The 27387-nt window shown below is 38.3% G+C and overlaps 1 protein-coding gene across 16 annotated transcripts in view; it reads right to left on the bottom strand.

Annotated features, from left to right (window-relative positions):
* The window catches only part of LOC120100087 (uncharacterized), a 72925-nt gene that overhangs the window by 4663 nt on the left and 40875 nt on the right, over positions 1-27387 (bottom strand). For 3 of the 16 annotated variants that reach the window (XR_015645078.1, XR_015645061.1, XR_015645089.1), the window contains exons 5-11: positions 19967-20102; positions 19568-19869; positions 14862-14968; positions 13376-13562; positions 9743-9978; positions 4535-4669; positions 719-828 (exon numbers count right to left, since the gene is read on the bottom strand). Coding sequence is in view for 3 of the 16 variants with exons in the window: in XM_087598354.1 (XP_087454480.1) it covers positions 13250-13285; positions 13376-13562; positions 14862-14968 (330 nt within the window). In the remaining 13 variants the exon portion in view is untranslated. Of the gene's footprint in view, positions 1-718; positions 829-4534; positions 4670-9742; positions 9979-13190; positions 13286-13375; positions 13563-14861; positions 14969-19567; positions 19870-19966; positions 20103-27387 lie in introns of all 16 variants that reach the window. The other 13 variants (XR_015645088.1, XR_015645073.1, XR_015645087.1 and 10 more) reach the window with 11 other exon arrangements.

Below are 27387 nucleotides of genomic sequence, written 5' to 3'. Positions count from 1 at the left end.
GGAGTGGAGACACATTTAATATCTAATGTAGTATAAATCCATGTAACATTCTTGTGACACTCTAGAACATAAGGAGCAGAAAGCCCTCTAGTGACCTCACACAATGCGATTATAAAAGCTTCACTACAGCAAGACAGAGATGCATTGCGCCTGGGTAGCATGTGGAGCTCAATGCTCCTGTTACACACAAAATCATTCTCTGAAGTATTGCACAGAAAAAAGATTCAAAGAAGTCAGAGCTATACCTGACCTAGACTATTCGAGGTAGTTATATCTGAGAAAGAAGTATTCACTAATAGCTTCATGTTCTAACCAATGACATATATTTAGCATCTGGTATATTCACAGTAACATGGTAATAATACTAGGATGCAAATAATACACAGGTATTATACACACCTCCTTCTTTTAATTTGTTTCACACAGGAACTAAACCAATACTCTAGGCTGACCTGCACACAAGGTGTTGCATAGACTGTCTTCTAAACTGTGACAGTTATAAAGGAGAAGACACCCAGGAGGGATTACAGACATGATTCAACACTCTAGTTTGAGAAATGAACGTGTTTAAAAAGTGACAATACGTGTCTGTGCTAAGGAAACCTCTTGGCATGGGACATCACTCCAGCTTATAATACTGTAAACACAAGCCTATGACCTTACAAAAAACACTGCTTCTATATTGGTACAGTTCCCCAAGTGCTTTCTGTATCATTACCTTTGGATGGCATTGATTTTTCCAACCAGAGTTCCTTCATCTGGGATGTTAAGTCAATTCTCATATAAGTCAGAAGTAAGTAAACTTCCTTCAGTGTTTGCAATGAAGTCCTTTTTTAAAATGAAAATAAAAAAGTAATGGTCAATATACACTTTAGAAAGAACATGAAAAGCATTTTTGTTTAAAATTAACAGTTTAGACAAGTGATTCTCAACTTGGGAGTTATAATCCATTAGGGGTTCACATATCATATATCTTCCATGTCATAAATTCTCTCCATTTTTCTTTATAATTCTTACCAATAGCAAAATTTTAATTGTGAGAAAGCAGCAAAATGATGTAGTGGTTAGTAATCACCAAACCATAAGGAAATATATTAGTGTTACAGTATTAGGATGGCTGAGAATCATTGGTTGAAAGCATATTACATAAAAGACTCCCAAACTTCTATCTCCCCAGAATCTTGGATCAAATGTGGAACCTATATGCAGGACCTTGTGTTTTCTTCCCTAAGACTAGAATCAATGAAGCAGTGTCCTAGTTGCTATAGCAATGAAATAAACCTATGGTCTGTTCAAATTGCCTCTCCTGACTTCTAGTCCACACCATGACTTGCAATCATAGATCTGCACTCCACTTCCCAGCCCAAAGCTCTCTCTGCCTTGAAAAATGCCAGATGCTATGTGGAATATCCAGACAGGAACCTATCATAACTACCCTCTGAGAGGCTCCACCCAGCAGCTGACTGAAACAGGCTCAAGGGCTTGTATGGAAGAAATGGGGGAGAGATTCCATGACCTGGAGGAGATAGGAACTCCACAGGAAGAGCTACAGAATCAACTGAGCAGCACCACTGGGAGCTGTCAAAGGCTGAATTAACATCTAAATATCCTGCAGAAGCTGTAGCATGACCTACAGCACAATTTCTAGCAAATGTAAAGCTTAGTCTCCTTGTGGGTCCCCGAACTTGTGGAGCAGGGGCTATCTGTAAGCTGTTGACTGTGAAAACCTGTCCCCACCTGGCCTTAGGGGGAGAAGATGTGCTAAACCTGAAGAGAGTTGATGTGCCTGGGTAGGAGGACAACCCAAGGGTCCCAATGCAGCTCACAGAAGGGGAGAGACCCTGTGAGGGGAGAATAGGTAGGGGGCAGTATACAAGACATAAAATGAACAAACAAAAAAATGTAAAATGATGACGACGATGACGATGACGACGATGATGATGATAATGGTTTAAAAATCCACCAAAACAATCAAACCAAAACCAAAGTCCTCTTCTTGGAATAGGCAACTATCAAAAAATGACAGCACCCAAAATTAACTCATCCTGACGGTATAATTGTTGAATCTGTACTTTAGGCTCACACAGCGTAAAGCTGTTGTATACACGTACACCTTGCTTACAGACCCAGCAGGAATAGTGGTGAAGCTTACTTATTTTCCATGTGAGAAGGTCTCACAGTTTCATGTCTTTTTCCTAAAGACATTAAAAAATGCTGAGAAAGCATTTGACAAAATTCAACACCCCTTCATGATAAAAGTCCTGGAAAGAATAGGAATTCAAGGCCCATACCTAAACATACTAAAAGACATATACAGCAAACCAGTTACTAACATTAAACTAAATGGAGAGAAACTTGAAGCAATCCCACTAAAATCAGGGACTAGACAAGGCTGCCCACTCTCTCCCTACTTATTCAATATAGTTCTTGAAGTTCTAGCCAGAGCAATCAGACAACAAAAGGAGATCAAGGGGATACAGATTGGAAAAGAAGAAGTCAAAATATCACTATTTGCAGATGATATGATAGTTTATTTAAGTGATCCAAAAAGTTCCACCAGAGAACTACTAAAGCTGATAAACAACTTCAGCAAAGTGGCTGGGTATAAAATTAACTCAAAGAAATCAGTAGCCTTCCTCTACACAAAAGAGAAACTAGCCGAGAAAGAAATTAGAGAAACGACACCCTTCATAATAGACCCAAATAATATAAAGTACCTCGGTGTGACTTTAACCAAGCAAGTTAAAGATCTGTATGATAAGAACTTCAAGCCTCTGAAGAAAGAAATTGAAGACTTCAGAAGATGGAAAGATCTCCCATGCTCATGGATTGGCAGGATTAATATAGTAAAAATGGCCATTTTACCAAAAGCGATCTACAGATTCAATGCAATCCCCATCAAAATACCAATCCAATTCTTCAAAGAGTTAGACAGAACAATTTGCAAATTCATCTGGAATAACAAAAAACCCAGGATAGCTAAAACTATCCTCAACAATAAAAGGACTTCAGGGGGAATCACTATCCCTGAACTCAAGCAGTATTACAGAGCAATAGTGATAAAAACTGCATGGTATTGGTACAGAGACAGACAGTGGACTAGAATTGAAGACCCAGAAATGAACCCACACACCTATGGACACTTGATTTTTGACAAAGGAGCCAAAACCATCAAATGGAAAAAAGATAGCATTTTCAGCAAATGGTGCTGGTTCAACTGGAGGTTAGCATGTAGAAGAATGCAGATCGATCCATTCTTATCACCCTGTACAAAACTTAAGTCCAAGTGGATCAAGGACCTCCACATCAAACCAGATACACTCAAACTAATAGAAGAAAAACTAGGGCAGGATCTTGAACACATGGGCACTGGAAAAAATTTCCTGAACAAAACACCAATGGCCTAGGCTCTAAGTTCAAGAATCGACAAATGGGATCTCATAAAACTGCAAAGCTTCTGTAAGGCAAAGGACACTGTGGTTAGGAAAAACAGCAAGCAACAGATTGGGAAAAGATCTTTACCAATCCTACAACAGATAGAGGGCTTATATCGAAAATATACAAAGAACTCAAGAAGTTAGACCGCAGGGAAACAAATAACCCTATTAAAAATGGGGTTCAGAGCTAAACAAAGAATTCACAGCTGTGGAATGCCGAATGGCTGAGAAACACCTAAAGAAATGTTCAACATTTTTATTCATAAGGGAAATGCAAATCAAAACAACCCTGAGATTTCACCTCACACCAGTGAGAATGGCTAAGATCAAAAACTCAGGTGACAGCAAATGCTGGTGAGGATGTGGAGAAAGAGGAACACTCCTCCATTGTTGGTGGGATTGCAGACTGGTAAAACCATTCTGGAAATCAGACTGGAGGTTCTGCTCTAAAATACCTAAGAAATTGGCAGTAATGCTCATGTGTCAGACAGGATAAATTTGTTCACAAACAGCATAAATTCCTATCACAGCTATAGTGCTAAAAGTGATGTTGGATACTAAAGATGTTTCCAAAGAAGTTTAATAACTCATTTAAAATAGATTAAGCCATATTATATGGCATTTAAATATACTCCACTAGGATAAATGATGTTAATATATATATATATATATATATATATATATATATATATATATATAAGTGTGTTCATCTAATTCATTGATCATTTAAAGGAAGAGCCTACAGATATTTTTAAGTATTGAGTAATTTCAGAGGCAATGATATTAAGGGAGATTCCAGAGAAATGTGGAGTCTTAAAGAAGCTGCAAGACTTTACAGTTGGGTAATTAGTGGGGCACTTCCATAGAATTATTTCCTCCAACATACTGGTGGGTTTGAATCTCTGATGCAGTCAGTGCAAAACATGGGAATGGTATTTCTTCTCTTTTTCTTTCAATTACATTATTCAAAATACAGTAGAACTTATTTCTGTTTTAAAAAGATGTTACTCTCATAGATTGGTTATCTAAACATTCCTCAGTTTGATTAAAAGCTTACTGAGGAAAAAGGTGCTATAGAAAGCCAAAATGATACTCACAAGTATTGGAGCAGGCAGCTTTCTGTCGACATAAATGCTTGTAAGATTTTTGCCAAATAAGCATTTCTTTCTTGGTGGTGTTGTATCAGAAAAAACTGGTGGCTAGGTATATATATATATAGCCTTTCTGTTTCTCTGCATATAAGAAAGAAGGGAAATCATTTTTGAAACTGAACTCTCTTTAACCTTGTATATCCTTTGCATTTATCACACCAAATCAAAAAGAGATATGTGTTAAAGTACTAGAAGCATAGAAAACATCAAGAAGACACATAATAGTCAAAGGCTAACTGAACATAGAAATAAAAATATGAAAAGCTATGAATGAAAAAGACAAAGTCACACATAACATTAACTACATTAGACTAATACCTGAATTTTCAATGGATATTCTAAAATATAGTGGGCCTGCATCAACGTTCTCCATGGTTTCAAAGAATACAGATACTAGACTAGACTTTATTACTGAGCAAAAGCATCATTCATATCAACAAAAGAGGAGAAACATTACATAGTTTAAGCACCACTAAGTCATTTCTCATCATCAATCTTGGTCTACAAAAGGCAAACAGCAGGCTGAATATAACGTACATATACACAAGAGGACAGAAATGATAAATAACCCTGTAGTCATTCGAAAAAGAGGGGGAAAAGTATGTGTCAACAAAAAAATAACAAAGAACCATAAATACTGCTCATTAATAACTCTAAGCATTAACTGTCTCACACCAATAATATACAGACTATCAGTTTGGGTCAGAAAGCAGGTTTCATCATTCTCCTGCATCCACAAAATACACTTGTTTTAGATAAAATCGCATACTCGTGTTTACGATGCAATTGACTATATTCCTTTGTCTAGGTTTCAGGTGCCATTTAGTTTTCCATGTTCATTGGTGTTGCCTTGTTCAGTTAATGTTTAGGAAGTGATGTTGGTGAGGCTTTATGGGTGAGGTCAAGGGAACATGGCAGAAGACTGGGAGGAAAGAAGTTTAAAAAATCACTTCTACAATATTGTTTCTCCTAATAACATCAAGACTGTTATAAATTTTATCAAGCTTTCAAAGGATAGAATCAAAATGTTACTACAGGATGGTCTAGAATTTTAATTTTTAAATCTCATTGATTCATGAACATGTGGGAATCTTTCCATTATCTGATATCTGCTCAATTTATAAGACATTTTGCCTTGTTTTGGGTTGAATTTTTTTTCATTTTTTTCTTTTGTTTTTGGTTTTGTTTTTTTAATCATAAAAGCCTTTTATTTCTTGGTTAGAATTTTCCCAAGAAACTTAATAATTTTAAAAGTTACTGTTAATGACAGGTTTTCATTGATTTACTTTTCGGTAAGTTTGTGATTTTTACAAAGAAGGAGTACTCACTTTGTGTGTTAATCTTGTATGTTACTACTTTTGAAAGAATTTACAAGATATCTGATTATTCTTATGGAATATTTAGGCTCACTTATGTATACTATCATATTATTTTCAAAAAGACATACTTTGAATTCTGCATTTCTAATATATGTCCCCTTGGTCATATGCAGTTTTAATATTATCTTATTTGTTTACATATGCTCTATGAAACAAGAGTAAATTGAGTATGACCAAAGATCAGCAAAGGAAGCCATTGGTGTCATAATATTTCATAAATAACTTGATGAGGAGCAGCACACACTATAAGGAAATTCTAGGTGATAGAATCATTATCATCCTTTCAGACATAAGGCACTCACTGTTAATTATTCTTCAATTAACTCAATATGGTAAGCACTCTTATTGCTAGAAATTTCAACTTTTGATGTTTTAGACTATTGTCAATTAAGGCTACTTGCAGATGTGGAAAGAAGAAAACTAAAATAACCAAAAAGAAGGAATTGTATATTTATATAACATTTATATCATATTACTTTAGGAAAATGAATTTATCTTGTCAGAGAGGAGTGAAAATGTGTGACTTGGACAAGTCAAAGGACCTGCACGGATGATCCTAAAGAGAAATAACAAGATACCAAATGTTGAACTTTAAAAGCATACTTAGGAATAACATTTTTTTCTGAGAAACCAAATGAAAGACCCAGAACCATGTTCAATTCTATGGTAAAGAAAATACATTTAAGTCTAAACAAAGAACAGTTGTTTTGAACTGAGCTCTTAGTGTCACTTATTGAACCTATTCTGCTATCTTGCCATACTGGTTATCATCGTACTTTATAGGTATTACAGGTGGGTACCACTATCAATTGCTTCCCTAACGTGTCAACTTGCCTACTGTTTTATCTACCTTAGAACTTTGACTTAAACCTAGAGGCTTCTAAGACATATCCAGGTAGATTGCTGAGATGCCTTGTAAGATTTATTTGGCAACTGGCACTCAAGCCACCAACCTTGAGAGAAATCCAAGTGCTACCTGACGCATCCATATTTTGGGGGAAAGCCACAGGAAGTACTTTAACAATTTGTAGAATTTCTCTCACCAAGATTGAAATCATGGCTGGAGCTAGAAATCTAGTCCGATTTATGTATCTAGTTTGGTCATAAACTTTAAAATTGATGACATTAATTTAATAAATTAGCGACGTTCCTTACAGCATTAAATATTAGTCTTATATGACCAACAATTGGGGCCATCATCCTACACCAAAGAAGCCTCTTTGTATAGAAAATGGAGACCATTACAGAAAACAAAAACTTGGACACAATGAAGAGATAATTGCATTACAAAAAATCTAGCACCAGTGAATACATGTACACTAGAGCTAAATGCTCTGTAGCTCAGGGACTATTGTAGAGGCCTTACAAATACTGTAAGACCCAGCATACTTGAAAGTCTGTTTTGAAATTGCCTCTCATAAAAATAGGTGCAAAATCAGAATAATAGCAATGTCAATGCAGTGTTAAGGCAATGGTCAAAATTTTGCTTGTCAAAAGTTATAGGCAGCTAATTATGACTGACAGAATATTAATTTTTCCAGAAATGACCTGCATATGGATTGTCTAATACACACTGTATATCATGGAAACCATATTCACAAACAGAACAAAATGAACTCAAGTAATATTCATATTGGTAAAGATAAATATATACCTACATACATATATATATATAAACATGTACAAAACAATATTGAAATGAATATGAAAGTACAGTGACTGTGATGGACTTAAGGGAGAAAAGTCAGGCTACAGTGCTATAATTCAATTTTTGATAAAAATTTAAAATAATACTAGTAATAAATGAAAACATTGTAAACTTATAGTAATGGGAGTTCAGGAAAGACCAAGAACAGCAAATATGGAAATTATCAATTTCTTTACTGGAGGTTTTCTCTAAGATTTCCATTTCTCACATTTGGATTACAGACACTTTTGAGATAGACAAACCATGAATAAACAATATTTCATGTTGAGGCCTCAGGTGATGAAGAGAGATATAACAAATATGCTGTATGCTTCTGTGCATTTCTCAGTGCACGTAATGCATGCATGTGTGTGTGTGTGTAAAAATAAAGCAGATCACATCACTGGTGATGTATATTTAGAGATTAATTAGAGCTTTGAGCTTATTAACATATGAGGAGCCTCCAGTATTGGCCTTTCTCTCTGTCTCTTTTTTTTGGGGGGGGGAGTGTCTTTTTTTTTTTTTTTTTGGTCTTTTTTTTTCGGAGCTGGGGACCGAACCCAGGGCCTTGTGCTTCCTAGGCAAGCGCTCTACCACTGAGCTAAATCCCCAACCCCTGGGGGGGGGGAGTGTCTTTTGATCATTACTGAACAATATGTCAGAAATATCTGTCCAATAAGCTTCTGTTACTGTATCTGACTGCCATCTTTATTGAGGTAGAAACTTCTCGTTTAGAGATGATTGTGCTACAATACCTACTTTTGTTTGTTTTTTAATGTATGTTTTGATGACCCAAATTCATGTCACAAAGTCTAAATCTCAATTGCTTTAGACACTGGATTATCTTTTCAGGTCATTTTGTATATCCTAAAACCATGATCCACCTCTAAGTTCATCATGTGTGATGATTAATTTTGATTGTTAATGGAATTTTATTCATAACTTTCTATGGCACGGGATTCTATGCAGAATTCTGAGGGATTATTCAGTGTCATTAGCTTCTGGCCACACATTGATAACTGAGGTGGGAAAATTAGTATTATAACTGGGCTGTAGAGGCAGAGACTGAAAATTTTTCCAAAGACTGTGTAGGACCATGAACAAGGCACATTGGAGTGTAAGCAATAACCCAATTTACTAACATTTGTTATAATAGCAAACAATATGAAATATGCAGCATAAAATAAGTACAATGAGTGGAAACTATTTGTAACTAATACGGTGAAATATAAAACTAACATAGGATCTTGGAATAATTCTTCTAATATGATTAAATGGGAGGTAGAAGGGAACATTAAAATACAATGACCTTAGACCATCTTAAATCACCCACTACCACTTATATGTGGTAGTTGTTCTGTTTTGTCCTACTAAATGAAACATAAAGTGTCATCATCAGACAAATATTCTCAGATGATAGATTCACATCACTTAAGATAAGGGTAATATTTGGGTGTATTTTCTTAACTCTATAGAAAGAATTACTTCAGTTAAAAATGTATTTGAATTTGTGTGCTGCCACCTGATAATCAGGTGAGTTTAACCTCTTTATCATACCTCTCATAGGTTTTGTAGTGGATCCTGTGCAAATATTTTTACCAATGATAAGATTTTGACAAATATTGTTTCTCATAGGAAATTAAACAAACATTAGTATTTTCATGCTAGGAAACCAAAGCATGTTTACAGTGATGCAGGGCTTAATCTTGCAGAATGTTTAATCAATTTTTAAATCAAATCATTGTTTCTAAATGATCTTATCAAACATAATAATTTCATATGCAAGAAATTCTCTAACTTAAGGAGCATGGGAAGAAAGAGGGGAAAATATAGCAGACAATATTGGTGGATACTCTAAATAAAGAATGTGTCATACATACCTGAATGATGTATCCAGATGTATTTCAGTATATGTGTATATATATACATACATATATATATATATGATGTTTAAAAACTTTTCCCATACTCTCTCAAATAATCATTTTGTGTCCCAAAGCTTCTCTGATATACACAAATTTATGACATCATGAAATGATTTGATCAAATGATTCCATTCATTTGATGAATAAATAAATCTTGTCTTACCTGTAGGACCTTCTTCCTACAGTGCAGCATATGAAATATTAAATTTTTCATCAATATCATTGGTTTTCCAGTTGTGGCCAGCTATGGCTTTTATCATAATAGGAGATTTTCCAGAATAATTTATTAATTCTTTGTATGTCTTTAAGTCTTCAGACCTTTTGTCAATGTGTTTACTAAATATATCATCATTTCCAAATATTGGATCATAGTTGTCAATCATAATTTGTATGAGACATCTGTAACACCACAAGGCATAAACAAGATTGTCATTTCACATAGTTTACAAAATAAATTTAAAAATGAAAAGAAATACTAGGAGGAAAATTACAGATAGGAACCCATGCAATGAAGTCTTGAAATGGAGACCCTAAGTCTTTTGCATTTTTATACAACTTGTTAAAATTTCATGCATATTGCAAAGAACAGAAGAATTACTTAACCAAAGCAACATTTCAGAACTGATATGCTGCAAAAAAACTGTGAGTGTACCAAATTAATGACTGCTGTGTGTTACTCTTTTGTGTGTGGGTGGGGGTAGCTGTTTATTGTGATGTTTTGAATGGGATGCCTCTCTAGTTCCAGGCATCGCAATACCCTCTCATTGACAATTTTCTGGTGCCTTGGTCTGCCTGGTGAGGAGTGCCACTGCTTAGAATTTGTAGTTACAAAAGGTAGGTGCCCATTTTCAATGTACTTTCTCTGCTACATTTTTGCTTCCCAAGATAAGAACCATCAGGTCTCAGCTTCCTGTTTGTTTTTTCTTCTTTTCTGCAGTCGTGCTCCTCTGTCATGACACTGAGGTGCTATACTCGCTCAGCATTTGTAGGTCCCAAATAACCACCTACTTCAATAAGTTTCCCTGGTCATGTAGTTTTATTTTTTATTGTTTATTTCATTCATTTACATTTCAAAACTTATCCCCCTTCACAGTTCCCTTCCACAAATCCTATATCTCCTCCCCTGCCTCTATTGCAGTTTTCTCTCACTTGACTACACACTCCTGCCCCAACAACCTAGCATTCCCCTACCCTAGGCCATCAAGCCCCTCAGGACTAAGCAGCTCCCCTCCTAGTGATGCCAAATAAGACAATCCTCTGGTACATATCCAGCTGGAGCCATGGTCCCCCCATGTGCACTCTTTGGTTGGTCTTTTAAATCCTGATGTTTTATTAAGGCAATAGAAATGTGACTGAGAGAAGTTGGTGAGAAGAGGGAGTCTTAATTGAGAAAATGCCTCCATCAGATGGACCTATTGTATAGTGAAGCCTAAGGGATATTGTCCTGATTAACCTTGGAATTTGTAGGGCCCAGATCTCCAGGATGGTGCCACCCTTGAGTTATTAGTCAGAAAAGGAAAGATATGAGATACAAGGTAGGAGGCAGTGCTCCTACTAGGCTTCTGCTTCAGTTCTTGCCTCCCTGTTTTATTTTTGGCTCTGACATTTCTCAGTATTTAACTGGTAACTGCAAGAATATTGTGGAGTGTAACCTGTCTTCCATTAGTTGCTTTTCATCAGTGTTTTGTCACAGCAATTGTAGAAAATTATGACACTTCCTAAATTGAACAACGCTGGTAAGTTACTTTTCTTCTGAGATGATGACTTAGGTTAGGCAAACTCTATTCATCACATATGTTTCTTCTCACCATGCACCTGTTTATTTTTGAGCACTCCTGCACAGGATAGTCTTATTTTATATGCAGATTGTACAGGATAGTTTTGCTTCTTTGTTTTCATACCTGACCACACAGAAGAATATTTGAAAAGAACTGTCCATAAAGGAAGAATCTTTAATAGTTATTAAGAGTGAAAAATGCATTTTATTGTTTCATTTGGACTAAACATGCAGTTTGATATAGTCTTGGATTTTAGGTTTCCAGTACCTTGGTAATTAGAAATTAACTAAACAAGCTACGTTTCTAGTTCAAGCCAAGTACAGTCCTGAGCAAGAATCTTATTCAAGCTATCCCTTGGGCTATCATCCTCCATTGTGAGTAACATCATGGTATCTTCTTTCCTGTGGACCTAATACCTGGGAGCTACTAGTTAACATGTACCTTGCTTTCTGTCATATTTACATTTTCTTTATCTTTTATCCTTTTCAAAATATGTGTCCTTTATTAATTCTCTGAAATTTCTAATCATGCTACCAAGTAACTCTCATTTCATTTTTCAATCCTTCCATATATCCTTTGGAAACAATCCCCCCTCACTAAATTTCAAAAATTAAAATTAAATAAAAATTTAAATTTAATTTTAAAAAATTAAACTAAAATTTAAAAAATTAAAAATACAGTGTGTGAGATGTGTTGTGCTGTAAGTGGTCACACATTATACCCTCTTGTCCAAACAGATTTTCTTGCAAATGTATAGTGAAATAAGTCTGGTTTAAGCTCTCTGCATTTTTCTATACTCTCAATACTGGAACGTCCTGGAGATGCCTCTCCCTCTATATCCTGGTATCTTGCTGTAGCCTTTAATCATTGTGATCCTTCAGCTTTGAATCTGCAGGATCTCCCCCATCATATGCTCCAGCAGCAGGATCTAGGGCCCCTATATATATGTAGCAGATATGCAGCTTGATCTTCAGGTATGTCCCCTACCAGTTGTATGTACACATGCAAACTCACACTCATACACACACTCACACACACACACACATGTCCCCTAGCCAGTATGCAGACTGGCTCTGACTCTGTAGTCTACAACTGGATTGCTTTCTTTTATCAGTGCTGCTTGTATGGCTTCAGTGGAAGGTGATTCACTTATTCCTGTTGTGAACTGATGTATGAGAGTGGGTTGGTGTCAATGGAAGGTCTACACTACTGAGGTAAAGAAGAATGGAGGGAAAAACAGGTTGTAAAGATGGGACTTGGAGGAAGGGACTACAATCAGGATATAAAGTAAATAAATGAGTGAAGAATATTGATGTATATGCGTTTATAATAAAATTAACAGCTACAGTATACTTGAGGATCATAAAACTGTACCTGAAATAGGTTAGTGCTAAAATAATGGAAAGCATACAAAATAATATACACCAATTATTCATCATTACATATGTATATACATATACTAATACATGCACATGTACAAGTACACTTACACGTATATGTACACATGCAAAAACACTCATACACACATATATGTATATACATACACACACACATATGCAATGTGCTTTAATATGACCAGCAATTCACATGATGTGAATATTTAGTGATATCATGGTCTCACCACTGTGAAACACAACTATTCTATACTCCAAAAATAGGGCTACAGTGGAAAAAACAAACAAAACCTAGGTAATCCAGATCTTTTAAAATTTCACTCTAGTCTTCTTGGATTACCATTATATGTACAGATTATTGTTGGCTAAAACATCAATATCTAAATCAATACCTAAGAAGAAAGAAGGAAAGAACAGTAGAAAGAAATGATTAACTTACTTTAAACTACATTAAAAATCTCCCTTCCCAAATCTTCCTGAAATAGATCAATACATATTCTACTCCACTCCATAAGAATGCAATCCTAGGGTTTCCTGTTAGAGAAATCATCTTTGTAAAGTATTCTCAATTATTGAATAATAATTAGACTTTTGTTCCCAAAGGCAAATTTCAGATCCTCTTACCTTTCTTAAGACGTCACTCCCAAATAATGAATCTCTCGAAGTCTGACCCCACAGTACATGTGGAGCTATGCGCAGAGATAACCTGTAACTGTCTAAATTATTCATGGAAGAATCTTTTATTATTACTAATACACATATGAGATGTTTTAATACTATAAAGTTTGGTTCTAGGATCTGTTGCAATAGGCTAAACAAAGAAAAAAGGAGAATTTTAGGTTAGACCAACTTGAAAATAATGTAAGTTAGAAATCTAACTACAAAGAACAAATAGGGTAAATGTTTTGTAGACCAACTCACAGTATAATCAGAATTCAAAAGAAGGAAGAATATATAGCTAGAGTATTACATAAAATATTTTCTGCAAATCACTTTTCTGTACAGAATCACAGAAAAAACATTTTTCAAATTATTTATGAATTTCATTGTACTAGATGTATGACTGCTACCCACAGAAGCCAGAGGAACATGTCAGGATCCCTCGTAACAGAATGAATGAATATTGTTGCAAACCATGTATATTCTCTGTGTGAAACCATCCAGTGTTATCAAACAGCAAACCATCTTTCTTGCCACCATGGGGACACATTTAATATCTAATGTATTATGAATCGATGACACACCCTTATAACAATCTAGAACATAAGGAGCAAAATCACACTCTGGACTCTACTCAATGTCCTGGTATTAGAATGAATGAAGATTTTTGAAAACCATGTGTATTCTGTGTATGAAAACATCCAGTGTTATTAAACAGCAAACCATCTTTCCAACCATAATGGAGTGGAGACACATTTAATATCTAATGTAGTATAAGTTCATGTAACACTCTTGGGACACTCTAGAACATAAGGAGCAGAAAGCACACTTGTGACCCTACAAAATGCAATTATAAAAGCTTTGCTACAGCAAGCCAGAGATGCAGGGCTCCTGGGTTGCAATGGGAGCTCAAAGCTCTGGTTAAGTATGAAATCATTCTATGTATCACAGAAAAATGATTCAAAAAGTCAAAGCTATACCTGATCTAGACTTCTCTAGGTAGTTATAGTTGAGAAAGAAGAATTCAGTAAGAGATTCCTGTTCTAATCAATGACACATATTGACCATGTGAACTATTCATAATACCATGGTAACAATTCTAGGATGCAAGTAACCCACAGGTATTATACACACTTACTTCTTTTAATTTGTCTCACACAGGAACTAAACCAATACTCTAAACTGACCTGAACACGTGTTACATAGACTGTCTTCTAAATCATGACATTTATAAAGGAGAAGGCTCCCAGGTAAGATTATAGACATGGTTCAACATGCTAGCTTGAGAAATGGGTATGTTTAAAAAGTGACAATACATGTGTGACCTAAGGAAACCTCTTGGCATAGAACATCATTCCAGTTTATAATCCTGTAAACACAAGCCTATGTACCTTACAAAAGCATTGCTTATATATTGGTGCAGTTCCCCAAGTGTTTACTGTATCATTACCTTTGAATGCCATTAATTTTTCCAGCCAGAGTTCCATCTGGGATGCTAAGCCAATTTTCATAAAAATCCAAGGTTAGTAAGCTTCCATCGATGTTAATAATAAAATCCTTTTTTATTGAAAATAAAACAAAAATAGTAATGGTCAATGTACATTGTAGAAAGTACTTGAAAAACATTTTTGTTTAAAATTAGCAGTTTAGACCAGTGATTCTCAACTTGTGGGTCATAATCAATACGGGGTCACATATATTTTTCGTATCAGATATTCCATCCATTTTTCTTTATAATCAAATCAGGAGCAAAATTTGAATTATGAAGAGAAGCAAAATGAAGTAATGGTTAAGAGTCACAAAGCCATGAGAAAATATATTAGTGTTACAGGATTAGGGAGGCTGAGAATCATTAGTTGAGATCATGCAGGATCTTATTTTTCTTCTTCCCTAAGACTAGAATCAATGAAGCAGAGTCCTAGTTGCTATAGCAATGAAGTAAACCTACCATCTGTTCAAATTGCCTCTCCTGGCTTCTAGACTACAACACTCCTTGCAATCATAGATCTCCACTCCACTTCCCAGCTTATGTAGTCCTGGCTGACCCAAACTCACAGAGATCCTCCTCCTTCATCTTCCCAGTGTCGGGATTACACACATGTGCCACCATGACTAGAATGTCTCTCCTTGAAATCTGGATATGTTTTACATGTTAATGTTGGTGTTGTACATACAGTATACTTAAAGACTGCAATTTGGAGATTTTCTTGTTTATGAAGCTTTCTCTGGAGCCTTTCCCTATTTTTAACATGCCTGCCTGTTCACACGGATTTGTAGATGTCCTACCACATGAGTTCCTTCCCCATTACTAAATCACATGCCTGAGAATCAACTTAATGAAGTGGTGTATGTTGGCCAAAAATTGGAGGCCACAGTCCACCATGGCAGGTTGAGCAGCTGTCTATATTTTATCCTCTCTGAGAGTGCAGAAAGCAATGAATACTTATGCTCCACCCCCTTTCTCTTTATATACAGTCAAGGCCTATTGATTGATCAGTGCTGTTCACTGTTAAGATTTATTGTCCAACTAGCCTGACCCCAGTAATCTCTCAGGGTATCCAGAAGGTTATGTAATCAAGGTATGGTACATTTCTTCAGGCTCTTCTTTTTTTGTTTTTCTTTGTGGGTTTTTTTTTTTTTTTGAGACAGTGTCTCACTCTGGGCTGAAGTTGGTCTTCACCTTGACTTATTCTGTGCCTCCAGGTTGTTAGAATTACAGGGCCTAACCACCACATTTGCCTGGAAATCTCCACAGACCTAAATCTATTTGTTTCTTGGTGATCAAAAAGAGAATGTAACAATGGTCAAGCTAGGCCCAATGTCTTTGCTCCCTTCCTACTGCCTGCTGATTGGAATGTAGAAGTCTCAGCTATCTCTCTAGTACCATGGCTTCCTGTGTTCCCACCCCCCCCATGACAATAATAGACTAGACCCCTAAATATGTTAAGCCAGTCCCAATTAAAACTTTTCCTCTGTAAGAGTTGTCATGGTCACGGTGTCTCTTCATAGCAATAGAACATTGACTACGACACTGGTACTATGTCTGATCTTAAACAACTGTAAACTCAACCAGGCATGATATTAGTAGAACATCCAGGTGAGATGATGTTGGGGCTACAAGCTCACAGAGAACCCCAACCAACAGATACCTGTAAGGTCTCATGGGCAGGTCTCTGTTTTCTTTAGTGTCCTCTTTCCGTCTATCTTACTGATTTTTATTCTCCCCATGAACAGTGTAAAAATACATTGCCTTTACTTCTAAGTCATCCTTAGCGTTCTCTTTAAGTCCTGAGTTTATGGGACAAGGTTTCTTACTAGAATCTTCACCTTTGGTGTATTTCTAATCTCTGGACACTTGGGCCCTGAAGAACAAAATAAGAACCAGGTTCTCAGAGACTCAAAGAGAAGAAATGAAGTCCATGAACTCAGTGAAAATTTTTACCAACCCAAAGTCAAACTGATTCAAATCAACGCTGGCCCACTAAATTATCAGAGCATCTTCAAGAGAGAAAGCTCCCAGGACTGGGGACAAAAGTTGAAACTTGAACTTTTAATCTCATTTCAGATGAAAGTGATGTGGTCTGGGAGTCAGAGGCAGGAGGGTCTCTAGGTTGTGTTAAGTCTGAGCTGTGCATTGAGAGCCTTTCTCAAAAGAACAGCCATAAGGAAGTGACATGGAAACAAGCTGTCATCTCAGGGGATGTGACTTTACATGATTTGGTAACTTAATCCTAGGAAAAGAAACTCAGATATGGGGTGACAGTCTAATGGCAGAACCTTGTCTAGCACAGACAAATAGAAGGACAGGAAGGAGGGAGGAAGAAGGGCCAAAGATGAGCGATGCTACAGGCATTCAAATGTTAAGAATGCTATCCCTAAGAACTGGAGGAAAGCTAGCTTTCCCACACTGTAGCAGTGCTTACAGTTTACTGCAGTTCAGAAACTGGAGATGATTGTCCCTGTGTTGCTGTACAGAAAGGACTGGAACAGTAGCAAAGACAGTGGCTGTGCCCATTTCATGGGTGCTTTAGAGCAAGACACCTTCTGGAGAGGTTTCCAAATAAAAATGTCCAAGTGGTACTTCTGAGCTTAAAATTTCATAGCTTAGGTAAAAATCAGATTTTTCTTATTTCCAAATGAAGTTTTGAAGGTTTTCAAGTTGTTCCTCTAGAGGGTGCCCAAGTGCTTGAATATTCTGACAGTGAACCTCCACAGGCATCTCCCCAGTGGTCAAGGTTTAATATGGAAACAGTTAGTTATTTTTACACAGTTCTTTTTGCTTGTGTGTGTGAGCTGTCCCTTGTCGACAATAGCTTTCTGTTTTCCTCAATGAGGAGTGTTGCTCATTTGTGAGCCTTCATTAACTCAAAATGAAATGGTTAAAAATATTTATCCTGTTAGAATAGGCTGCATCTTTTACACAACCCATTAAAAAACAACAACAACGATAACAAGACTCTGGCTTTTGAGATGACGTATACTAATTCACATTGTTTACCTAGCTGTAGTGCTATATGAACACTACTTAAAAGGCAAAATAAACTTGGTTTGTATTTTAAAAAAAAGGTTTCAGAGCTGCAGAGGAACAGCCTTGAAAGATGCTACTGACATGGAGACTCCAGGCTCAGCCTCAGCCCATGAAGAAGATAACAGAACACAGAAAGCTTCCTGTTCCTGCTAGCGCTGTGGCAGCGCATACGTGCCCTCCTGATGCATGGGGAACTGAGATAGGAGAGCCTGGAGTTTGAGGCTACAAAGGGAGGCACTGTGCTTTCTCATTACCAAGCCTAGTATAGGACAAATCAGCACAACTCAGAAATCGGTCTCTCCCGCTCTTGCAGTTGCAAAGGGAAATGGGATGTAGCTTTGGACAGTTCTCAAGTTCCATCTGGGTCTCCCCTCTCCAGCTCTGAGTCCAGTCTCGCCAGTTTGTTGGATGTGAATTCTATGATCCCAAATTAATGTGCAAAATCTTTTTTCCTATAATTCAGCTTTTCATCAAAGCCACTAAGAACCAGAAGCTAAACAAAAAGCCACAGCTTCTTAAGAACTTTTTACTTTTGTTTTCAAGGGCCCAGGTCACCATCAAGGAGACTAAAGCTGGGGTAGGAAGAGCATGAGAATATCTCAGAGGTATTGGGCCTGTACTGGGAAGATCTTTTCAGATACCCCTGGAATGCTCTGAACTCACAGGCAGGGGATTTAGAGGTGGGACTCTTTATCCTAGTAGCTAGATGTGGAAATGGCACTTCCAAGTCCTATTTGGGGATGGCTTGCCCAGGGAGCTTGGCTCAGTGGAGTGTAGAATGAATGCCAACATTAACAATAATTCTGGTCCAAGTGCAAATGTCTGCATCAAGTCCTCAAAAAAATCCTTTTATGGTCCATTTGTTTGGACACACCCTGGTTCCAAACCTTGTTTTGCCTCAGGACCCACATTCTTAGAAACATGCTAGCTTGCTGAAGACATGGACTGCTTCTGCCTTCTGTCCTGCAACACTGACTAGATGCTAAGATTCATTCTTAGGCACTGTGACATTTGAGCCTTTGCAAAATGTATTATGTTTATTCATGCCCCCCCTCTCTTTGTGTGTGTGTGTGTGTGTGTGTGTGTGTGTGTGTGCGTGCACTTGTGCACATGAATTCCACTGTTCACTGTGTGGCATCAGTGGATAACTTTTGGGAGGAGTTCTGTCCTTTGGACCTGATTCCAGAGATCACACTCAAGTCACCAAGCTTGGTAGCAAGTTCCTTTACCTGATGAGCTTGTTGGTCCAGTCTGAGCTTTCACTGAACCCTTAGCCCCTCTTTCCCCATCAGCCACAGGAAAGCAATCTCTGCAGTGTTACTTTTGGTCCTACGTGACTTTCTTAGGTCCCAACAACTAAACATTTTACTTAGAATTCAACATAGTAACTAAATTGCTAAATTTAATAGGAATTACAGAATGTGGGCTTTTCTGATTCTGTATTGCTTTCCATATTCTTAATTATACAGTATAGAAGACAGTAAAACAGTCATCATTAGGACCTATTTGGCTTCCTTAAGATATATTTTCAGGAAGATTTTACAAAGTTTGGATGTTTAATTTGCTCCTCAAATACCAATTTTCAAACTAGGAAGTGAGTGTTCTATGAACTTCACATGAGAACTTACGCAATAGATTTTTTTAAAAACGCTTTTCAGTCATTTGAAAGCTGTTTCTACCTCCTTCTTTGCAGGTCTCCGAATTCCTGGGAGGCCTTTTGTTTTCCTAATGAGAAATCAGACTGTGGTGGAGCAGTGGATGCACTGACACTGTCTCTCCTCTTGCTGTGCCTTCCATGCAGATGCCTGAAGCCTTGGAGGAGCTGAATGGTTCAGTTTCCTTGTATCTTCCAGAGGAGAAAAAAACACCATCCAGAATCCTTGTGACAAGCACTTGTTTGCGATTGAGCAAGTGTCATGTTGCCTGTCATCTGAAAAGCAGCAGAGAAGCATCATCATTGTGTCCCCACTCTAAAAACAAAATGCAAGTCTCTGGGCATGCTGGTGGCATCCCACACTCCCCCTGACCTGCTGGCTCATCCTGCTGCATAGAACATCATCTGCACTTGGAACTCCTCGGTCTCCACCAATGGTTCTTCAAGTCTCAAGTCATGTACATTTTCGGATCGTTGAGCTCCTCTGCAGGATACTGGTGCTACTAAGGCTGGAGACGGTAAGACATGTGCACATCCAGTGTATCCTCAAAGGCTTCAGTCCTTCATGAGTTCTAGGTTACCTTCATGGTTCTCATTTTTCTTGCTATTCTCTATGACCAGAGATCTACTCAGACTGCCTTTCTAGCAGGTCCTCAATGAGGTTCAGGCTCAAAACAAAAACCAAGAATAGTGACTGATGGTGCTGGAGGATAGCAAACATCCAATAGCCAGCAACATAGAAACTTCACAGAACTCTGTGGACTGTGTGGATGACAGTGCACATCCTTTAAATCTAATCTCCAGGTTTCAGTGACTTCTGTTTGCTACAGTGAATGGTCTGAGCCTTGTCTAGTTTACTACCAGGCACAGATGGAGTTCTTAGAACTCCTTTTGAAAACATTTAGACATGTGTAGAAATCAGGAAGTAAAGATTGAGTGTTTTGAAAGACACGAGTCCTGCCAATGTAACTATGCAAGCCCAGTGTTAACTTCCTCCATGACGTTCACCTTTCCTTCATGTTTACCTTCGCCTTCCTTTGAAGAATGACCTACAGCAAGTAACTTGCCTTCCAAAGCCTCTGACTTACAGATCCATAAAGAAAACTATGAATTTTAGATTTCAAGTACTAAGTATTAGTCAGAGTTCTTCAAAGAAATAAAAGAAATAGAACCAATTGTATATGTCTCTCTCTGCATGTGTGTTCTGTATACATAGTCATATGATGCACAAATGTTTTTTTTCAATAGTGTATTTCACACTCAAGCTACAAAACTGCCTAGGAACAGTTTTCTCAGTCTGTATTCCAGCCCTTGACTTACATGTGGCTCTCTATGTGTGTCTACTTGTAAAGTCAGTGTTATGTTTGAAAGAAATCTCAAAACTGTAGAGCTCACAGTTGAGATCTAGTCAGCCTGACAGCCTGAGAATTAAAAATGTCACTGACAGATCAATCCCCCAAATCAAGCTAGGAATCAACCTTCACCTATATTCCTCTTTCTATTCAGCCAGCAACTGGCCAGATGTCACACATACATACACACATACACACACACATACACACACACACACACACACACACACACACACACACAGAGGAGGAGTTATGTCCTTTAGTCCACCAGTGTGGATGCTAAGTTCTTTAGAACACTCTTCCAGATACTGTAAGACATACTATTTAGTCAGCTCCTGGGCATCCCATGCCTGACCAAGTTGATGTGCAATTACTAATCACATGATGTTCCCCAAATACAATGGCCTCAAGAACAGGAACTGAAAATTAGCAAAGCTTTATGTCTCAGTTCTAAAGCTGAGGGTATCAATATATTTTCTGTTAAGAAATCCTAGACTATGTATAAACTAAACTTGTACTGAGATGCTGATGCTACAACGAGAAGTGGTAAGAAGTCACTTTTGAACTACAAAATGAGGATTCCAATTTACTAATCCAGCCTGATGGTCTACCTGGAGAAGTAGAGACAGAAAGTCAACCATCCAGTCATATGTCTGAAACACAGAACACAGTAGAACTGCTACCTCTCTCTGTCCAATACTGGAAACAAACAAACAAATAAACAAACAAAACTGGTGACTTGAATATGTGGCGACTGAAAGCACGAAGCCCAGAAGTGTAATTGATAAGATATGAAGTTCTAAGAATGTAAGACTCGGGGTTGGGGATTTGGCTCAGTGGCAGAGCGCTTGCCTAGGAAGCGCAAGGCCCTGGGTCCGGTCCCCAGCTCCGAAAAAAAGAACCAAAAAAAAAAAAAAAAAAGAATGTAAGACTCAGCTCTGTGACAAGTCCACCTTTAAGTAGGGATTACTCACGGAGACCCAAAGCCACCTGTCAGGCAGACAAACTTCCCTGAACCTGATATCAGGATATGCCCTGCTTAAATGTTTGCCGTAAGCAAAAGTCAGGGGCTTCATACTGGCTGTCTCACATTACTAGGATGCATATCCTAGGGTTTGAGGGGTTGTCATTGAGGAAGTGATGTAGACAGAGCTTGTTCATCAGAAACTAGACTGTCCACACACCTCTGTGAGAATCCTCTCACGATGCACTACTGAGCTGGGGTGGAGACTAGCAAGATAAAGGCAGAGGGGGTTGGGGGGGGGATCTCAAATTTTCTCTGGTATCTATTAAAGTCAGCAGAGTCTGGCCACCATGTAGTCATGTAGTGACAAGCTAGAGACAATTACATAGAAATAGTGCCACAGAGGCTTTTGTTATAAGGGGAACATGAAAACAGCAAGGATATAAAAGCATTTGGAAAGTAAACACAGGGGAAACAGCATCAGAGCCTGCATATCCTCCTCATTCCCCCAACCACATGGGATGAGATGGTATGAGATGAAGATGCCACTTTGGGAGGCAGCATTGAGGATGATACTGGCCTGCAGTTTACAGCTTGAAGGAAAACTAGAGAAGTTTCATACCCACTCCGTCCATGCTCTGCAGAGTTTAGCAGTGGGGTGGATAGAACTGCTGTGGGAAATGAGCCTGCAGGGTTCATAAGTAAATTCTGCTTGCTTTATTTTGCTAGAAAACCCTCTGCACTCCAGTCCCCAAGCAAAGAAACATATAAACATATAATCCAAACATTTTAATTAAATTGGTTCTTCCTCTCTCTCTCTCTCTCTCTCTCTCTCTCTCTCTCTCTCTCTCTCTCTCTCTCTCTCTTTCTCCTTTTCTTGGAGGCTGGATTTTTCAGTGATGCACAAACTTTTCCTGAGTAACCTATAGATCAGCCTGGTTTGAAAGTCAAGTGATCTGCCCACCTACCTCTGTCTCCAGAGTGCTGGGATTAAAGGTGTGCTACCATTTCTTGTTCTCTGACACTTTTCATTGTTGTCAAAAGATAAAATAGAATTCATTTTTATTTATTTTTTGAGTGAAATTTTGCTGCCTACCAAAACTTGTTTGCCTTTCGAAGTAGTTTATCGGTAAGTCTAGAATGAAATAAAAATGAATTGCTGAGAATGGGAAAGCTACAGATGGCTTTCCTAGGTTTTGCTTTGATGTTCTACTGGAAATACGATTGTGGTGACGAAAGAACTTACTGGGGCTTCCTTTATCCAGACAGGAAAACCCAAGAAGATCTCAGGCAATTCTGTTTCTTTTGTGTTCAGGAAGGAGAGGTGTCTTATTATCTTTAGTGTGATGTTTTCTACCATTTTGTACAAGGAGCTTTCCTACATGTTGTATTTTGGTTCTCAAGTTGGAGCATATTTTTACTTAGCATTTGTCCTTGGCAAATGGTGTTTTGTAATTCCTTTTATATATCACTCTCAACCTTGTGTCATAGGATTGTAAGCCTTGTGCCTGACACTTAAAAATGAACATGAAACCCTACTTGTTTTTTAACATTTGTTCTAAAACTTAATAATAATTGGTGAATTCCATAGTATGGACTATGCTCCAGGACTCTTTGCTAAGTGGTTTCCCATTTAATATCCCAAAGCACTATTTAAATTTGGCGTAAGGACAAAGGAACAGGTTTGTAGAGATAACAGTACTTGATTGGCTCACATGGTATAAAAGGAACCAGAATTTTTACTTCCCTTTGATTCATAACCCAGGTCCTAACACTTTTGTGAGCTACATTTTAAAAGGACAACTTTTGCATTTTTGCCATATATTTGTAAGTGTGTGTTCCTCCAAATTACTGGCAGTATTTCATTATTTCTGCCCAAGAGGATGTTGTCTGATTCCTGGCAGATGTAGTGGCTGGTGTTTGCAGGATGATGGGATTTGGACTCCAAGCCTTATGATCGCACAGCAAGTTCTTTTAACCAGGAAACCATGTGTCTAGCCACCAGATCTGTAGTTTATAAACAAGTGAATATAGAGTTAAACATGGACACTAAGAGAGGAGAAACACACATGCAAGCATGAAAGGCATGTGAGAAGGAGAGGCAGATGTGGGGAAACGAACCAAACAGAAGTGAGCGGGGGCCAAAAACAGATGATTTGAAAAACCTTTAATTAATTTATTAATCCGTTAATTGATACATTATCATATTCTGTGTGCATATGCCTATATGTCTTAGTGTGCATATATGGAGGTCAGAGGACAATGAGTGAGGATGTCATCCAACTACCACATGGGTTTTAGTGATAGAACTTGGATCCCCATGGTTGATGACAAGTTCCTTATCCCCCTTTTTAAAATTATACTTATTTTGTGTGTGTGTGTGTGTGTGTGTGTGTGTGTGTGTGTGTGTGTGTGTGTGTAGAGGGGCAGGAGTTGTGAGGGTAGATGTTGTAGAAATTATTTAATCCCAACCCAGGTTTTCTCCCCTGCCTCTGACCACTTAGTTCCCAGATAAAAGACACCCACAAGCTTTATATTTACATTAAGCCTTAATCAGCACAGGAGCTGGGCAGATATGGATCCTCTGGCTGTTATGTCTGTTTCCCAGCTAATAATCCCACTATATAATTTGCTGTGCTTCATCTGGGCTGCTCTTAACTCCAATTAGCCAACCCACCTGACCCATGGTGTCTTCCTCCTCCCTTCACCTTCTTTATTCCTCATGGTTCTTCTTGGATGCCTCAAGTCCTGGGATGCTAAACCCTCCCTGTGCCCAGCTGTTGACTGTTGGGATCCTTCTTCGTCTATCAGAAATAATTTGGGGACACAAGTTTACATCACTTGGGTCTACATGTGGACTCTCTTGTCTCTGGGACAATCAGGCCGTGGAGGCCTACAGTTAGCATTACAATACAGAGCAACAGACCAAACCTCAAAGCATGGAGGTCAGGGCCATCTGGTAGGAGTCAGGTTTCTGAGTAGGTCCCAGGTATTGAACTGATTATGTCAGGCTTGGCCACACAAGAACCTTTATCCATTGAGCTATCTTCCTGGCTCATGATAAACCTTTTACAGGCTAGTTTGGTCCTGTGGCTCTGCATATGTGAGCTTGCATGTGTGCAGGCCAGAGGACAACCTTGGGGTTTACTCTTCAGGTGCCATCCACCAGATTTTATAAAATGGGAGTTTTCATTTGACTAGGAATAGGACAGGTCAGCCTGGCTGACTGGCTAGGGATATGGAGTCTGTGTTCCCCCAGCAAAAGTGTGTGCCATCAAACCAGGTTTCTTTATTGTTGTTGTTATTTTAATTGGCTTCTTGTGTTTGGACTGAAGTTTATCATCTGAGTTTCTGGCTCCATTGCTTTCCATGTAAGCAGGAGAGGACAAAAGAAAATGTCTGTGATTGATGTGTGTATTCTATATGATTGTCCTTGAGTCTAGTATAAAAGTGAACCAGAATGTTGCTTTCTGGCTCAGTCTTGCTTGGTTACACTCAAGGTTTAAGAGGAACTTCTTGAAGGTTTAGTTATACAACAAAGGCTCTACAATTCTCTAAAGTCCCTGATTCTTACATCTGAGATTACTAAGAATTTACTTAATTTCATTTTTCCCATTTTAGGCACAGTCTGAATTATGTAGCTGAAATGTGGAATAAATTATTAATAGTAAAATTATTAAGTGTTTTTAAGTTAATTAGGACACAGGCCAAACTATTGGAAAAGACTGGATCTGGTGCAAATATTGAGAGTTTTCCCTTGCCTGTGATAGCCAATCCACAGAGGGCAGCATTTCTCTGGCTATTCAGGGCCACAGGTCCCTCTGTCTGCTTAGCCATTCTCTAGGGATTAGGGTTGACACTATTTTTCTTTAATTTAGAGAAATGTCATGAGGCGACTGCTCCTAGCTTGCCAGCTGCAGGGCACCCTAGGATGGCTCGGCCACTCTCAGCACACTGAGATACAGAGGAGGCAATTCCTCAAGCAGAGGATCCTGGTGCTCTGTCTCCCAAATAAGCTGGGAATCTGAGGACGTGGACTTCATGGTCATTTTCTCATGAGAAAGTAACTTTGTTTATACCTTAATTAGACAGCAGCACCTCTAACACGTCTAAGAGTTGGACTGCTGACAGATTCTGCAAGGAGGTTTGGGTCACTTTGATCCAGTATGTGCTATTGCTAGAGAAATAGCAGCTGGTGAGAACTAGAAACGGTGGGAAACTTTTATCCTGCTTTGCCTTTAAAAGAAGTTGAAACTGAATAAACTGTGCATTGGCTGACTGGGCTGTGTAACTCTTGTCCAGGTTAATGCGACCCTCACTTGGGACTTCAATGTACCAGACTATAGCAGTGAATTAATTAAACAACTTTGGCTCCTTAGTACAGTCATGGCACCTGCCCAAGTGTTCTCTGGTTTCGAGAATGAAAGACACATTTCTAATTCTCCTCACAGCTACCATACATCTCCCTTCTACCCAGCATCCCAGGTTTAACACCTTTTAAATCTATGTTTTATCTTTGCTGCCCTGTTACCTTCTGGGAAACACCCCACTCCCCCAATAGGGTCCAGTTCCCTTCTACCAACATCATAGGATGCTTTCTCTCCCGTAGCTCTTAAATCTGATCCTTCTAACTCTGGATCATGGTGACTCTCTTCATCCTCTCCTCTCTCCCAATCCCTTGACCTGTTTATCTTTCTGCTCAGCCATTGGCTATGGCAACTCTTTATTATCAGTTGAAGCCCTCAGGGGCACTCAGGTCTAGAAGTGAGGCTTTTTGGGGACAAAATAAGAGAATTCCCAACACCAGATGTTGACAGTTTACACATACATTCTTGATATTGAATAAAGCAACTATCTTTGAGAATATAGGAATTTGATCCTCAGTACTAGGGAGGGTAAACATAAAAGAAGAAAATGGCAGACATTTTGCCTATGGACTCTGTTCATGTTTCTGGCTAGAACTTAGTCACATGCAAACTCTTGGTTTGAGAGACACCTAGGAAATATAATTCATAGTTGCCAACTCTGTACTCTATTAAAGATGTAGGAAATGTGAAGGGAAGATAGAAAATAATAGGACAGACTCTCTCAAAATTCTCTGTGGCCTGTGGGTTTGTACTCCAGGGACCCTGGAGGCCTGCTCTAACCAGAGACACAGGAGGCCCACAATAAACAGAGACAGTACTACCTGACTCCCAGGAGACCAGCTGTCACCCAGCTCACAGAGCTCTACATTCCTCCAGTCAGGCTGGATCCAGTCAGAGACATGAATGACAGTTAACACCAGAGATAAACATAGGGAAGAGGCAAACTCCAGGTCATAAACAACAGAACCCAATGCAAAATCTGCTGCTCACTCAGAGGACCTATAGTGTGCTTAACCATCATCTGTAAGAGGGTATCTAGTGGCGTCTGCTGGCCACTGAGGGAACTGCATGCAGAGGGACCACAGACAAAAGTCAGCCAAAGAACAATTCA

The sequence above is a fragment of the Rattus norvegicus genome, chromosome 1 (genome assembly GCF_021556685.1).
Source record: "Rattus norvegicus strain SHRSP/BbbUtx chromosome 1, alternate assembly SHRSP_T2T, whole genome shotgun sequence".
NCBI lineage: Eukaryota > Metazoa > Chordata > Mammalia > Rodentia > Muridae > Rattus > Rattus norvegicus.
Note: the sequence above shows the minus strand (reverse complement) of the source record. Positions and strands in the feature narration are given on the sequence as shown.